This window comes from Carassius gibelio, chromosome B1 (genome assembly GCF_023724105.1).
Source record: "Carassius gibelio isolate Cgi1373 ecotype wild population from Czech Republic chromosome B1, carGib1.2-hapl.c, whole genome shotgun sequence".
NCBI classification, from domain to species: Eukaryota; Metazoa; Chordata; class Actinopteri; order Cypriniformes; family Cyprinidae; genus Carassius; species Carassius gibelio.
This window is the reverse complement of record NC_068396.1, coordinates 31,496,323-31,512,356: the sequence shown is the minus strand read 5'-3', so window position 1 is coordinate 31,512,356 and position 16,034 is coordinate 31,496,323. Positions and strand designations below refer to the sequence as shown.

The 16,034-nt window shown below is 36.7% G+C and overlaps 1 protein-coding gene across 1 annotated transcript in view; it reads right to left on the bottom strand.

Annotated features, from left to right (window-relative positions):
* Positions 1-16: 16 nt before the first annotated feature.
* Positions 17-16,034, bottom strand: part of tsc2 (TSC complex subunit 2) — a 38,824-nt gene continuing 22,806 nt past the window's right edge. The window contains 15 exon segments of the mRNA XM_052546044.1: positions 17-770; positions 891-989; positions 2,758-2,849; positions 3,028-3,106; positions 3,184-3,323; positions 3,493-3,679; positions 3,752-3,838; positions 5,163-5,241; positions 7,272-7,395; positions 7,398-7,803; positions 8,996-9,126; positions 10,699-10,767; positions 12,722-12,907; positions 14,384-14,638; positions 15,479-15,591. Of these exon segments, the coding sequence (XP_052402004.1) occupies positions 600-770; positions 891-989; positions 2,758-2,849; positions 3,028-3,106; positions 3,184-3,323; positions 3,493-3,679; positions 3,752-3,838; positions 5,163-5,241; positions 7,272-7,395; positions 7,398-7,803; positions 8,996-9,126; positions 10,699-10,767; positions 12,722-12,907; positions 14,384-14,638; positions 15,479-15,591 (2,218 nt within the window). The 3' untranslated portion in view covers positions 17-599.

Below are 16,034 nucleotides of genomic sequence, written 5' to 3'. Positions count from 1 at the left end.
CTCTAAACGACAGCAGTATTTGCACATTTGAGTGTTTTATTTGGTAGCGAAGCGCACACATGCACACACACTTCTGATGTGGTTTACCGTACTAGCTGTTGTTCTGCAAATCTGTTGTTCTATTAGAAACTCATTACGTAAGCAATAACCATCAAACACAAAGAAAACAACAGGAACCAAGCAAAACGGTTGGACCGTTAATATCACAGAACATTTTGACATATTCAGAGGAAATGAGTGTGTGAACTCAAGTTTGCTCTAGAGAAAGAAACGCTTGGGTGAAGATGGGCAGAGAAAGGAAAGCGTGTTAACCGTGTGCGTGTGCAGTTTAGTCGTTCTGCTTCACATCCATCTGTCAGCAGTCAGAGCAGCGCTTTGGGAAATTCATTCATACAGTCACAGCGTTGAGTGAAGCTGTGTCCCGGCTGAGCGGATCTCTTACTTCCTGTGGCATGTTGGGTGGTTTTAAAGGTGATCAAATCTTACTAACACCAAACCTCTCTGCCCTCCCTCCGCCTTCAGGAGTGGATTGGTTCGTCTGGACTGATGGGAACGCAGCGTCTCTCGGTCTCGATTTAAAACACTTCACTGGTCTCTCACTAGACAAAGTCTGTGAAATCGTCGACGGTGGACACCAGCCTCTTCCTCTGGCCGGCGTCTGGGTTCGAAGCAGAGCCGGGGGGCTGGTGGGCGGGTTTATTCTGCATGGGGGCGTGGCTTTGGGTCAGAGAGACTGCGTGAGTGGGGCGTGACTGAATTTCCTCCTGAGCCTGTCGATGGAGAAAACATCATCCATGTGATATATACATATATACACATTATACTACCAAACAAAAATTTGGGGCTATGTTAAATCTAGATCAAGAAATCCTATATTCGAGCTTTGGTACCCGTGTCCTGATCCTCTTGATGTGTCTCAATCTGGCCAACCATTTCGAAGCGTAGGCGTCTGATGGGTTGGCTCTGCACTGATGCACCAGCGATGCCATCTACACAAGACAAAAACTCTCATTAGAAAGGTTCGAATGCAATGTGATCATTTGAAATTACTGCTTGAAGAATGAAAACACAAGCTGTGAACACCTTCTGATTTTAGCACTGGACCAGACTTTCTCTGTCAGATGTTGATTGGACTGTGAGGGGCGAGTGCCGTATGCTGGAACACATGCTGATTTAGGATAGCAACATGGTGCCAGGATTGCACATAAATTCCCGAACTAAACTGCTTTCTGTCTCCTAAAGTTCCGTTGTAACCATGGAAACAAGAAGTTAAAAGTCCACCCAAAACAGTGTGTGTTCTGGGTGAAACCTGAGTTCTGTGTGTATCCTCCCCTGACCTGCGTGTGTGCAGTGGGCTGTGCGCTCTCTCTCCTGGAGCCGGCAGTGATTCGGAGGGCCTCGGAGGCCACACAGCTTTATTACACACTCTCACGTTATCAGCAGTAGGTGGGAAGAGAACTACCCCAGAAAAACTGCAGATTTATGTTAAACAGAGTGTGTCTTTATTAGTGCTTCCTGTTAAGGCAAACACTGTTATTACTGCGCTTGCTCTGTATCCTTTCCACATAACTAACAGCTCAGATCATGACATCCACAATCAGGGACGTGAAAAGTACTCCGAAAATCAACCTTACATGGAAGTAATGTGACGTGTTGCTCAATTTAAAGTCCAAGTATCTAGCCCAAAATATACATGAGTGAAAGTAAAAAGTACTCAGAAAAAAATAATAATAATTAGAAGTAACCTAGCAAACATTTCTGCTTTAAGCATTTTAACTCTTTTCTCAATGTTAAGTGAATGGATTACATACAATGCTGTCAGACACAAAAAGAAAAGGCCTTCTTTTTTTGCATAAAAAAAATGCTGTCAAATGATTAATCACGATTAATCACATTCAAAATAAAACTATTTGTTTACGTAATGTGTATGCACTGTATATATTTATGTATATATAAATACACATACATACATGTATATAATTAAGAAATTAATTTTAATAAAAAAATGTGTTTATATATATATATATATATATATATATATATAAATAACATGAATATAAATAACATGAATATAAATATGTACATGTATATACATGTAAATATATACTGTATGTGTATTTATATATACATAATACATATGCACACACACACACACATATTATGTAAACAAAAATGTTTGAATATGATTAATCACAATAAATCTCAGGGGGCAGAGGTCAACAACATCTGTGTAAATATAACTCACTATGGAAGCTTGTTTCCACCGTGGAATAAAAAAATAAATAAAATGGTATCTGCAACTTTTTAGCTCTCAATTCTGATTCTTTTTTCACTTTTTTTCTCTGTCTATAAATCTCTTTTTTATTCTGTTGTGTAAAAAAGACTGTAAGATGTAAACTAAAACTCAGATAAACAATAAAATTAATATTTAAGTTTTTTTTTTTTCTTGGAAATTTTTTTAACCTGAATTGTGAGAAAAACCCCCCCGTAAAAATACAAGAAAGAAATTCAAAATAGTTGGATAAAAAATAATAATAATTTAATGGTTAACCAAGGGGAAGAATCTTAATTGTGAGGAGAAATTCGAAAGTCAGAATTCCAAGGGAAAAAGTCAGGACTCTGAATTGTGAGATGTGAACTCAACACTTCAGGGTAAAACGTCCAAATTTAGAAAATATAAATGTTTTATTCTGTGGCCGATTTAAGCTTCCATAAGACACAGAAAAAAAAGAGACAAAAGACAAGGAGGAGTCTCACGTTGGCGTGGAGTGCCATCTGTCTCACGAGCAGCGGTAGATTGCGGTCAGAAACGATCTTCGCCACACTGGTGTCCACCAAACCCTCCAGATCTGAGAGAGGAGGAGGAGTTACAGCGTTACTGAACACACACACACTCGCACACACACACACACACACACACACGCACACACGCACACACGCACACACGCACACACACACACACACACACACACGCACACACACACACGCACACACACACATCTCTCTGAATCTAAGCGCTTGTTTCACCTTTCCGGCACTGCAGCGTCACCAGGTTACTCTCGTAGTCCAGAGGCTTTATAAGCACCTCCACGAAGTTGAACTGACCCTAAACAAAATATCATCATTTTAAAATGATGCAGAAACAGAAATGAGATGCATGTGGACTCTCTCTCACACACACACCTTGATGGTGCCGAGTTTGTACTCCTCTCCGGAGTCATTGTACACCACCACCACGAAGTCGTTCCCGATGTGGCGTTTCTTATTGCAGCAGCCCTTGTCGCTCTCGCGGTTCGGCATCAGTGTGGCTATGTGAAAGATCGCTGCAGAGGAACAAACACCAGCATTAACATCAGCTCTTTATGAACTTCACATAATAACACTCAAAGCCTGGCATAAATGCATCATATTTTCACATATCTGATTATTTAGATCAATGAAAGCGGTTGTTATTTGGGTTTTTTTTTTTGGTGACCCTGATTCTGGCCTGACCTTGCATGATGTCATCGTGCCAGCAGTAGGTGAACTCTCCGTCGTCTCCGTACTGATCCAGTCCTCCCAGGAAGATCTGGTCGGGGTCGCAGTCCTTCAGGTGGATGAGCTTTCCCAGGCCGGTGAGGAACTGAGCGTAGCGGTTGGAGCCGTACTCGTTGGACAGGATGGACACCTCGTTATTGGCCTGGTCAACACAACACAACGGTCAATCACACAGCCTTCCAGCGAGCTCTGAAGCAGCAGAACGTGACTCTACCTGCCCGGCTCCTACAAACACCACGCCGATCTTATGAGTGTCGTACGGAGGCATCTGGTCCAGGACCTTAACGGCTCGATCGATCAGCTGGGGACAACATTCATGTGAAGACGATCAAGAGGCACATAGAAAGGGATTGGGTCAGTCTCAAAGAAAAACATACATCTACATCCAAATTATAGAATGAAATCAAAAAAAAAAATCTGTTGATTTTTTATTATTATATTATATATTTTTTTTCATAAAAGTAGATATTTTTTTGAAAATTATTTGTATAAATAAATATCATTATTTTCCCTTTAAGTTCTCATTACTGTAATCCAAAGCCATTCTGATGAATGTAATTCAGTCCTATCCTACACAAAGTGATATTTTAGTAGCATTGATATACCAATATATATTTTTCTAAGTATTGTTAATATATATTTTATTTGTAAAATTTGTTTTGACTTTATAGTTTAACATTTTAGCATTTTTTATGTTTTATTCTGTCATTTTTTTATTCTTTTGTCGCCATTAATCACATCCAAAATAAAAAAAATTGTTTACATTATATATATGTGTCTGTGCTCTTTATATTTATTATGTATATATAAACACACATTCATGTATATATTTAAGAAAAATGCTGCATTTATATATTATATATATATTTATATATAATAATAATTTGTAAATATTTTTAAATATATACTGTATGTGTGTGTCTTTGTATGTATGTATATATATATATATATATATATATATATATATATATATATATATATATATATATATATATATATATATATATATAAAATAAATATACACAGTATATACATATATTACGTAAACAAGTATGTTTATTTTGGATGTGATTAAGAGTGATTAATTGTTTGACAGCACTAGTTTTTATTTCTTTTTTAGTAATAGTTATTTGAATACATCAACTTAACTAAAATGTTGGCTCGCCAAAATATGTATTTATTTATTTATTTTATTTAGTTGATGCTGGTTTTATTTTGATTAATGAAAATGTTTTAGTTTTAGCTATAAATAATAACCCTGACCCTATCCAGATTTTAAAACAAAAATCTGCATAAATATTATAATGGATACATTAAACTGTTAAATTATATAAAACATTGCATATAATTTACATATATAAAAATGTAAATAAAATAATAACTATTAATATGGTTAGTAGTAGCAGAGATAAAGAATATTAAATAATAATAGGTATAGGTATTACTTTATTATTATAGTGTTTTACTATTATTTTACTAGTATTGTTAATACTGATAATAACCCTGATCTTATCCAGTTTTTTAAACCAAAATCTGCATAAATTAATAAATTAAAAAAAATACTATTACCATGGATAATATGCATACACACACACACACAGTTATAAGAGAGATGGTGTCCTCACCTGAGTTTTGGGCAGCAGGAGGGGTTTGTTGGCTTCACTCCCAAAGAACGGAGAGTGATAGAGCTGCAGGAAGACGAAGCTTTCGACAGGAAGAAGAGGAGCAAAGGTCAGACTGAACCTCCACACAAACACATGCACACACTACAGTTAATGTCCCGCACAGCTTTCATCACGTGTCATCACACAGGAAACGATCACAGCTAAAGGTGAAGAAGTGTGGAGAGGATACGTGCTCGATCGGGAGAAGAAACACTCTCCAGACCTCATGAGACACATTAAACCTGCCCCAACACGACTTCAACTGAGGATACAAATCTGATCCGCATCTGTGTTTGCCGCATGGAAGACAGAAGCAGGACATTCATAACTCTATGTTCCTCTGCAGAAACTACTCCTTTTACGTCTCTATTCATCCAGCAAGTGTATTCTGAGTGACAGAGCCCTCAATCCTTAATAGAAAGTAATTGCGGCTTTATCAAAACAGACATGCTTTTTATCGAACAGCAATTTAAACACAACTGCAAAAAGCATTGTGAGCTGTTTCAAGAGAAAGACAACAGCTCTTAGTGTCTGACAGAAGCCCATTAAACCAGACACATACGGAGGAGAAACCCGTTTGGGTAAACCCACGATGTTTTCCTGCGCTTCTGTCTATAAATAGTGAGTGTATCGATCGTGAACCGCACAGAGACAGATGGCAGTCATTTACACCTAATTCCAATTCAAGGCAACAATCTGAAGGCGCTCAACTCAGAAAGAGCCTCACTTCACAAAGTGAGTCGAGCGAGCGGAGGAGGCAGGATGATTTCATGTCAACAGAGGCGACAGATGATGACAGCAAGGGAAAAATGAGGCGTTACAGCCGTATCATTACTCTCCGTATAATGCTGAGCTTTTTCTAGAAAATAGAGCACTTGGGATCAAATGGATGCTGTTCAGAGACTTTACAGGTGTGTTAACAATCACACTTTCCACCATCCATTACACAACTGAGTCAGCGCTCGCTGTCACCGATTACAGGGCTGAGCCATAAAACAATATATTTATGCCGAAAACGATGATAAGCTCTGGACATATTTACCCTATGTGTATAAATCTAAAAGCAAAAATTAATGCAGCAACAGCTAGTCAGTGATTGTCGCTAATAGGCTAACTATTATAAGGGTTTATCATTTCATTTCAGAAAAACTACTGTCAAAAACACACTCAGACTCAAAGCAAGACTTCACGACAACCCGTCAAAATAAGAGACTGGTTTAACTTGAAGAAATTATGACAGAGTTAAATCGCTATTGTATAATAAAAAGTAATTTTCAAGTAATAATGATAAGAATATCATACACCTTCTTCATTAATCTATACAGTTATACAGTGCTATTTATTGTGCATTGTTTTGTTGTAATTATCCTTTTATTTCATTACATTTTGAAAGACCGATTAAAAAATAAGTTGTATTAATTTGTTTAATTAGACACTTTTTTTAATGATAAATTTGTAAATTAAATTAAATTAAATTAAATTATCTTTACATTCATTCTCAAGGTTTAACAAACATGTGGAGAGCTTTTCTTTTCCCATTATTGGTAAATTAAATTTGTGATATTGTTATATATGGTAAATAAATATTGTGTTGTTAATATCATTGGCCATGTCGGCCAGCCTTAATAGACTGTTAAAAGTTTTAGTTTTGATAAGAACTGATACACCATTACACAGGAAGCTTTTCCCTTGCATTATTTTATACAAAATGTCCCATCGTGCACATCTTCATTATGAAAAACATCTGCTAAAAGTGAGATGCAATCAAAAGACATGTTTCCAAAAGACCTTGATGCAATGATAACATTTCTAGGGACTTTACGACGTGTGAGTAATAAATAATGAATCCTGGTTAGGAGCATGTTGTTCTCAAATGATGTTTATTGTGTTATTACTGAGGCCTATCTAGTATCAAATATGCAGATTTACTGCTCAAGAAACATTTATGATTATTATCAGGTTTTTAAATGATTCTTTGCTGAAATAAACGTTTAAAAGAACAGCATTTATTTGAAATACTAATATTTTGTATATAATGAAGGTAGAAAACGAGTTTGGCCGTCATGTTACCTGGGACTGAGTCCTGAGCTCTTCTCTGCGTTGGATGCTCCTCCTCGGTTGTGGTACGAGTCTCGGTCCATCTTCCTCTCCCTGCGGGACGAGGGTGCGGACACGGAGATGGTGTGTCCTCGGATCTGTGTCCGGCGGGAGACAGGGGTCCTGGCTGAGATGTGGGAAACTCCAGCCTCATCCTGGAGGTGGAGGACGAGGAGACGGAGACGCTGGAGCTGGACGGGCCGGCCGATGTTACACTCTCTCCCGAGGTCTCTCTCTCGCCGGCCTGGACCGTGGGGATCCGGGAGCTCAGCAGGTCTCCGTCCGCGGCGCTCTGGACCGCAGCTTTGGTGAAGGCCTCGGGGAGAGTCTGCAGCTCCGGGGACGAGCTGGACTTGCTCAGGGTGGTGGCCTGAGATAATGAGACGTCTGCCTCCTGATGTCCCGGTGTGGAGAGACCCAGCGGAGGCTGATCGATGGGGATACCGCCCTCACTCACCTCCTCCAGAGTCGACTTCTCATCGTCCTGACTCGAGGTGGAGGATGACTGAGGAGAGGAACAGCAATCAGTCTGGGATTTATCAATGCCAGTGAAATAAATATACTGTCTGGTTAATATATAACATATAAAAGAGAAGTTGTTGTTTATGTAATATATATATGTGTGTACTGTATATATATTATGTCTATATAAATACACAAAAACGTAAAAAAATTATATATTTTTTAAATATATAATTTTTATAATTATATAATTTAGAATATATACACAGGGTCTAAAATTAACACTTGTCAAGTGCCAAATGAGAGATAAAATCAGCGTTGGTGAGTTAATGTAACAGTGTCAGTAGCCAGTTGGTGGGTACAACTTTTACAAATTATAACAATGCAATAAAAAATAAAAATAAAAAAACAGCCAGTTTTTAAAGAGATTAGCTGTTTCTGGCATAACTTAATAAAACTAAATTTTCAGAAGAAAAGATCATCTTGATTAGCAGTTCTGTCATAAGCGACGAGCGAATTACTGAGTTAATTTGCTGAGTTACCTCGTAAAGTAGTTTTAAATGACCATAAAGAGTTTGGAGAATATACGGGTCATATCTGCATCATGTGCATGTGGTTTTAAAGAGACAGCGCTAATTTTAAAGTGAAGCCTGCTGAAGTCTGTCATTAATGTAAATCAAAGAACATAAATATATATATAAATTCTTGACCTGTTCTAGTCATTGATTAAATTTGTTTAGCTTAAAATGAGAGACTATAATGTACAGTTCATGCATATATAATATAGTTTATGTGGAGACTGTTTTAAAATTGCTTAAATTAAATCAAAAAAGTAACATTACTTTTCAATGTACAAGAAAATATCTCAATTAGTTTTTCAAATAGCAGAAGTGAATTTTTTTTGCATTTATTTACTGAAACTTCGGACACACGTTGATATTTTAAAGAAGTACTCTATAAATAAACTTTGATTTGACTTCTCCTTCAGCCTGCGACTTATTTATTTCACTTTTAGTGTGAAAGGGCCTTCAGTCTCACAAAAAATATAACCTTTGGGTTATAACGCAATCCCAGCCCAGGTAAAACGTAACACAAAAGTAGCATAATGCATTACTTTCTTTACAAAGTCACTTACACAATTACATCCTTTATTACAGAGTACCACAATACCGTAATGCATGACTGTTAACAGTGTTTTGTCTACTGTTGAGTGTGTTTGGTGTGGACTCCCTCACTCTGCTCAGTAAGCCGGCTGGGGTTGTATCTGCGCTCATGAAGATGGGTTCAGACGCTACGCCCTCAAACTCCTCCAGCTCTCTGGACTCGGTCGCTCTGCTCCGTCCAGCTTCTTCCAACACAACCGAATCTGAGAGACAAGAAACCAGATGTCGTCTCATCACACTGTAGCAGAGGATACTTATGATTAGTCTAGAGACTCTCCTACGGTCACTAACACATGCAGAGCCATCTGGAGACCAAACCTGCACAAACACACACACGCTGATCCAGTTGAAGCAGGTTCAATACGGATTTGACACTGAAAGGCTTTACAGAACATGCTTTTAGAGACCCAGTGAAATGGAGATGTGAGCTGATATCTATATGTGTTAGATTTGAGGTCTGTATGCTAGCGCAGGGTCCGTCGAGCTCACAAAACAAACTGAAGCAGACATACACCGCTAAAACTCTCTCTCTGTCTGAAAAATAATGATAAAAACATTTACCAGCCCTTTAATATTTACATGTTTGTTCTGAGCTTCCTTAAAATGTTCTTTTGAATTATCTGACTTATTATCCTTTGGAATATCATGTAATTATAAAATATTATATTTAATTTAGTTGTTTTTTTAATTACATTGACAGCACTAATATGAAGCTAAATATTGCTGTTTATTAATATAAATTTATATTTTGATGCAAATGCATAAAATTATGAAATTAAGTGATAATGGTAATAACAATCATTTAATAAAATTGAATTAATATTGAACATTTTAGCTACATCTGACTAATAATAGTAAGAATGGTTGGGTGATACAGTAAAAAAAAAAAACTAAGACATTTAAGAATATTTCATATACATTTTAATACCTAAATAATATTAGATTTGTTTTCTGTTTTTTTATTTTTTTATCTTATTTTTATTAGCCTTCAAAATGCATTAAATATTAATGCACAGATTAATTCAGTGCATTGCCAGATCATGCAATTCATATTTTTAACTGACTGAAAGGTCTAGTAATGCAGGCAAATACTGCTTTTATTATTATTATGCAGTATATGGTTATATTGTAAAATAAAAGTAATAACTGATTTAATAATGATAATAATAATAATAATAATAATCTGACAAATATTTATTTTAATTTAGAAGAATAATTATAATTATGATTGCAAAACTACATTCTTTCAAAATTCATTACGGCAGCAAAAAAGAAAAGAAAAAAAGCTTTTTGATTTGACAAAATATAAACTTTTTATCACCTATAAAAATACAATTTTCCTTGCACATTCATGTACATTTGAACCTAAAATATTGATCCTAAATACAGACCAGTTAACAGACAAGTTATGTCAAATACCTATATTCTGGATTTTAATAGAACGACTGAAACGTCTCAGCCCTTCAAAACCTTTTTTATCCACACTGTCCAGCTATAACATGCAGATCAAACTGAAATCACACATAGAGAAGGAAAACATTAATGGAGAAAGATGCCTTTCAAGTCAAATTCACGGACGCAAGAAAAGTGTGAAGGGAAGTGAAAAGAGCTCCAGGAAAAGGAGAATCAGGAATCAATCCCATCTCTGTTTCTGTGTCGAGCTGAGCGCTGATTAGTTGCTTTGATCTGGATCGTTGAGTGTTAATGAAGACAGGAAGCTACAGAAACACTCTCGAGCGGCGCGTGTACGTGCTCAAAGCCACATACATATCTACCTGCCCACGATATACTCCTGTGTAACCTGCCGGGTGTTTCAGGGGAGCAGAGAGAGCCCAGAGCACCCACTGCAGCGACAAACCCAGACAAAACCAACACAGGCCAAGCCATCAACACCGCATGGACCCAGAGGAAACACACAGAAACAGTCAGAGAGAGTCAGGCCGACAGATGTGTAGAGCGCCTTCAAGAGGACTGTGGAGGACAAACGCTTGCTCTTCTTAATGTGTGGCACTGACATGCACTGTATGTTAGAGAGAGGTGACACGGCCAATAAGAGAAATAAAACATTCAAATGAAATATGATAATGAAAAAAAATACATCCAGAAATGTGTGATGTGCCCCAAAAAAGTAAACACCCGGATGATGCACTAAAATAACAGAAAAAATATGTGGAATGTTGGACACTTGATGCACTTAACTGTTGCAGCTATATGTGTGTGTGTGTGTGTGTGTGTGTGTGTGTGTGTGTGTGTGTGTGTGTGCGCTCTTACATACGGTTTATATAAATATTCTAGGTAACTAAAGCATTGAAACAGCATACTAGTTTTACCATTTCTGCCATGTAATAGTAAACGTAGTATGTTATTCTTAATTGAGCCTTTTTATCTCTTCATTTGGACTATCATCCCTGCATACTACTAAGTATACCTGTTTTTTTTCAGCTAATGACATCCAGACATGATTTTGCACATAATTATTTTGCATATTTAAAGGTGCCATAGAATTCAAAAATCACTTTTATAAGGTGTTTGAACACAGTTTTGTGGCCGCAGTATGTGAAAACAACCAGCCATTGTTTTATATGTACAAAATATCATGAACAGTCTCTTCACACGAGCAGTTCCAGACTATGATGTCATAGTCGGTGAAAGTCCCGCCCATTTGTGACACTCTCTGCCCTATTAGCATATACACAGCTCTGAGTGAGGAGCAGCGGTCCGCCATTAATTATCTCTTGTTAAAGCTGCTGGAGAAACAATGTCAGCGCCAAAGAGCCAGTAAAAGTGTCATGTGTTGGGATGCACCAACGAACATAGGAGTCTCCATAGACCGCTGAGGACACAGTGGATAACTGTCATTTTCTAAGGAAATGTCCCCCCATAAATGGCTGCCCACTGCTCCGGGTGTGTGTTCATTGCTGTGTGTGTGCACTTCGGATGGGTTAAATGCAGAGCACGAATTCTGAGTATGGGTCACCATACTTGGCTGAATGTCACGCAACTTTTTTCATTTTTAAACCTTTTAATCAATATTCCTGATTATACGTACATTAAGTAATGTTTATACCTGATTATACTTAACTAACATTTCCATTGCAGGACATTTACAGTATGGTATTAGTGCTTTATACATTATTAAGTAAAGGATCTTAATACTTAATCCAGAACATTATTTAATGATGTTAACTAATAAAACTGCACAAGATCAACAAGCTATTTTGAAATAAACTTTTGCATACACACTCTGGAGACATCAGATAACCATTTAAAATATGGTATCAATGCATTCTATGGCACCTTTAATATCCCTGATTGAGTAAAAATGTCTAAACTTTTGGAAAATAATTTGTGAATAATAATAAAAACAACAATAATGGTTATATTAAATATAAAATAAGATGATTCATGTTATTCAGGGTTATCATAGTTAATAAAATTTAAAGCATTTAAAAATATATATATTAAATGCAATATTAAAAAAGTTAATATATATATTTTTACACTTCTCATTTTATATTTTAAGCAATTAATTAATAAAAATGAGAAAACAACAACAACAAAAAAAATTAAAATGTAAAACCTTAACTAAAATTCATAATATATTCTGTGCATACAAAAATAAAAATTCTACATCTGCAGGAAATCTCTGCTTCAGAACTGTATAAACAGTATGAAGTAGTATAGCACTGTAGTATGCTACTCTCAGACTCAGCTGCAGTACTTCGCTCGCAACATTTCTCCTCTATAAACTCCAGGAACATAAGCTGAAACAGTGCTGTTTTGAGAGCGGCAGCTCACCGGTGTTGGAGCGCTGGATGGGACAGGGCCTGCCCTGCGGCTGGGGCACAGGGGCCTCGCTCTGGGGCTCCTTCACCCCGTCCATGGCCATCAGCACACTGGACAGCTCCTGCAGCGGGACGTTCCCCAGCTCAGACGAGAAGGGGCTCGGCGGGTTCTCCAGACACATCAGCCAGCTGGTGTTCCCTGAGAGCAGATTTACAGAGCACGCTTTAAAACATGATCCATGACTCTAACTAATCAGAGGAAACAAATATATTACAGAAAATAGATCAATATTTTCAGAATCCATTTCCTTTGGTGTATCTTCACAACATCACACGGTGACACATAACGGTTGTTAAGAAAACAAATTAATCTGATTATTAAGACTGTCACAAGTAACTGGTTGATTATCCGAGCAGTTACTAAAGTAATCAAATAATTATACTTATTTTTTTTAGTAATAAAAGTAGGAATAAGTGAACACTAGCCTTAAAAATTACTTTAAATACATATATAATAGCAATGAGGCAATAATATTAGTTCAAATAAAGTATAAAAAGCAAGCAATAATGTAGTTTTAGAGAACAAAACTGTTAAAATACATAAAATAATGTAAACAATAGAGCTATGTATATTACTCATTATAACAAATTCATGCATTAGATTGTTTTTACACTTCACAGTGTGATCTACTCCTTGTTTAATATTGAGTACACAACATTTGTAACATATGTTTTGTTTTTATATCATTTATTTTTTTATTTGACTTTTGAATCATAAAATCGGACTAAAACCAGATCTGAGGAGGCTACATGTTACGTGTAAAATGCTTGAAAACAAAAATCAAGAAGACAAACAGGTTACAATGTGTGATGTCACTTCCTACCCAGAGAGGAAGCCTTTGGCTGTTCGGAAACAAATACTTGGATAAAGATAAAGTACAATTATTTTACATTTTATATCAATATATAAATTTAACTGTATTACATTTAATTGCATTTATTAATAAAATATATAAAATGTACAACAAACACTTTAATTTTAACCTTATTTTTATTTTACAGTACTGATAACTTGATTGACTTGAGTACTTTATTATTAGCCTTTTGACTGTTTCTCATAATATAAAGTGAACCAGACTGAACTCAACTCAAAGAAAGACAGCAAAAGAGAGAGATTACAAAAAAAAGAAAGAAGAAATATAAAAACACAAAAAAATGGTTCTAAGTAGACATGAGAAAGAAAGATATGCACAAAAAGTGACAAGACCACAACAGCAACACAGTGAAATCCTCAGGAACCGCACTGAAAAAGCATCTTGTCACGTGTTATTCTTCAAGAAGTGAAGCACTCAAGGACACGTCGCAATTAATGCACAAAAAAATACAAATCTGATAAATGCTCCCGAGCTATTCTTCATTTAGAGGCAGACGGAGGAGAAAAGCTGAGGAAAATGGGGCCCGTGGGCACGGCAGGTCTGAGTCAAACTATTATGAAGCTTTGGAAATGGCATGGCATGCCCTGCGGGACGCAAGATCACTCATGCGCCTCTCAAATGCCCTTGGAATGGAGTTATGATGATTTAATTTTAGTGCCTGCACAAATGTGTCATAATTGAGAGCGAGAGGGTGATAATTGCGGCCCGGGACGAGGTTAGGAGGTAAGTCTGTGTGGTACCTGAGGGTCTGCGGATGAAGATCTCGGCCCAGCCCTGCGTCAGCACGGGCACAAACTCGGCCAGGCTGGACTTGTCTTTGAGCGGCGCTGAGGACTGTGATGCGGAGGACGCCGAGTGCTCGTCCACTCCTCTCTGGGACCCCAGCACCTCCAGCGGGGGTCCCGGCGGGGGCAGAGGGCCGCTGTACTCCCCCTCAGGAGACGCCACCAGAGGACTGAGACTCTGAGCCGGCCCGGCCCGCAGAGCGTGACCACCTGCACAGAGGAACCACGAGGGGCTTCTAGTGACTTCACCATCTTGACCATCATTATTTGTTAAAATGTAAAATTCAATCATTTTATTTCCTTTTTTATTAGTACTACTACTTTTAGTTTTATAAGACTTTTATTATTTAGTTTTAAGTATTGCATACCATTATGTACTAATATATTACATATCTTGAATTAGTTTTTATTTGTATAATTTCCACATTTAATTAAATTTTTTAGAATTTAGTTTCTGCTATTTTTTAATTCATTTCGATTCTATTATATATTTTTCTTTAGTTATTTTAGCACTTTAAGGTCAAATAAAAATTAGAAATGTTAGTTGTTTTGTATATTTTATGTCAGTTAACATTTGTTTTATTTTGGGTAACAAAAATGGTTTTATGGTTCAGTTCCTATTAGCTGCAATTATGATAATGACTCTACTATATACTAGACCATTTATTTTAAAGTAACATGCATTTAAGGATTATTCACAGCTAAAAAAAAAAAGAAACTACATTTTGATTTCATGCTTTAGTTTGAATTCATGATTCTTGTATGTTGAACAGAGCAGTGTTACTTTAACACTATGTACTATTATAGTTTTCATTCATGTTTTGAACTAGCTTTTATTTTTATATATTTCAGGTTATTGTTATTAGTTTTGATTTTAATATTTTTATTTAGTTAGTTTTAGACATGTTGGTATTTTAAACTTAAAATTAATTTCAGTTTAATGTCAAATTTTGTTTTGGGTGTGGGTGTGTGTGTGTGTGTGTGTGCGTCTGTGTGTGCGTGTGTGTGTGCGTGTGTGTGTGTGTGTGTGTGCGTGCGTGTGTGTGTCACCTGATATGGAGCGGACGCGGGTGCGAGTGCTGCTGCTGATCTGCTGACCCGACTGTGACTCCAGTTTGGCAGGAGCCTCTTTCGTCTGTCGGGTGTGTAAGGACGGGTCAGACCTGCAGAACAGTAATGTGTGTACTGTGTTTATATTGAGACTCAGAGCAGTGAACACAGACACATGAAGCTCTTCCTCTTCCTGTCTCTATCCATCCATCAATCCATCCATCTATCATCTATATATCCATGTTCTATCCATCCATCCATCAATTCATCTATCTATCTATCTATCTATCTATCTATCTATCTATCTATCTATCTATCTATCTATCTATCTATCTATCTATATATCCATCTGTCTATCGTTCAACTATCTATCTATCTATCTATCTATCTATCTATCTATCTATCTATCTATCTATCTATCTATCTATCTATCTATCCTTCTTTCAATCTATCCATCCAACTATCCATCCATCCATACATCCTTCTTTCAATCTATCCATCTATCCATCTATCTATCCATCTATCTATCCATCTATCTATCCATCTATCCATCTTT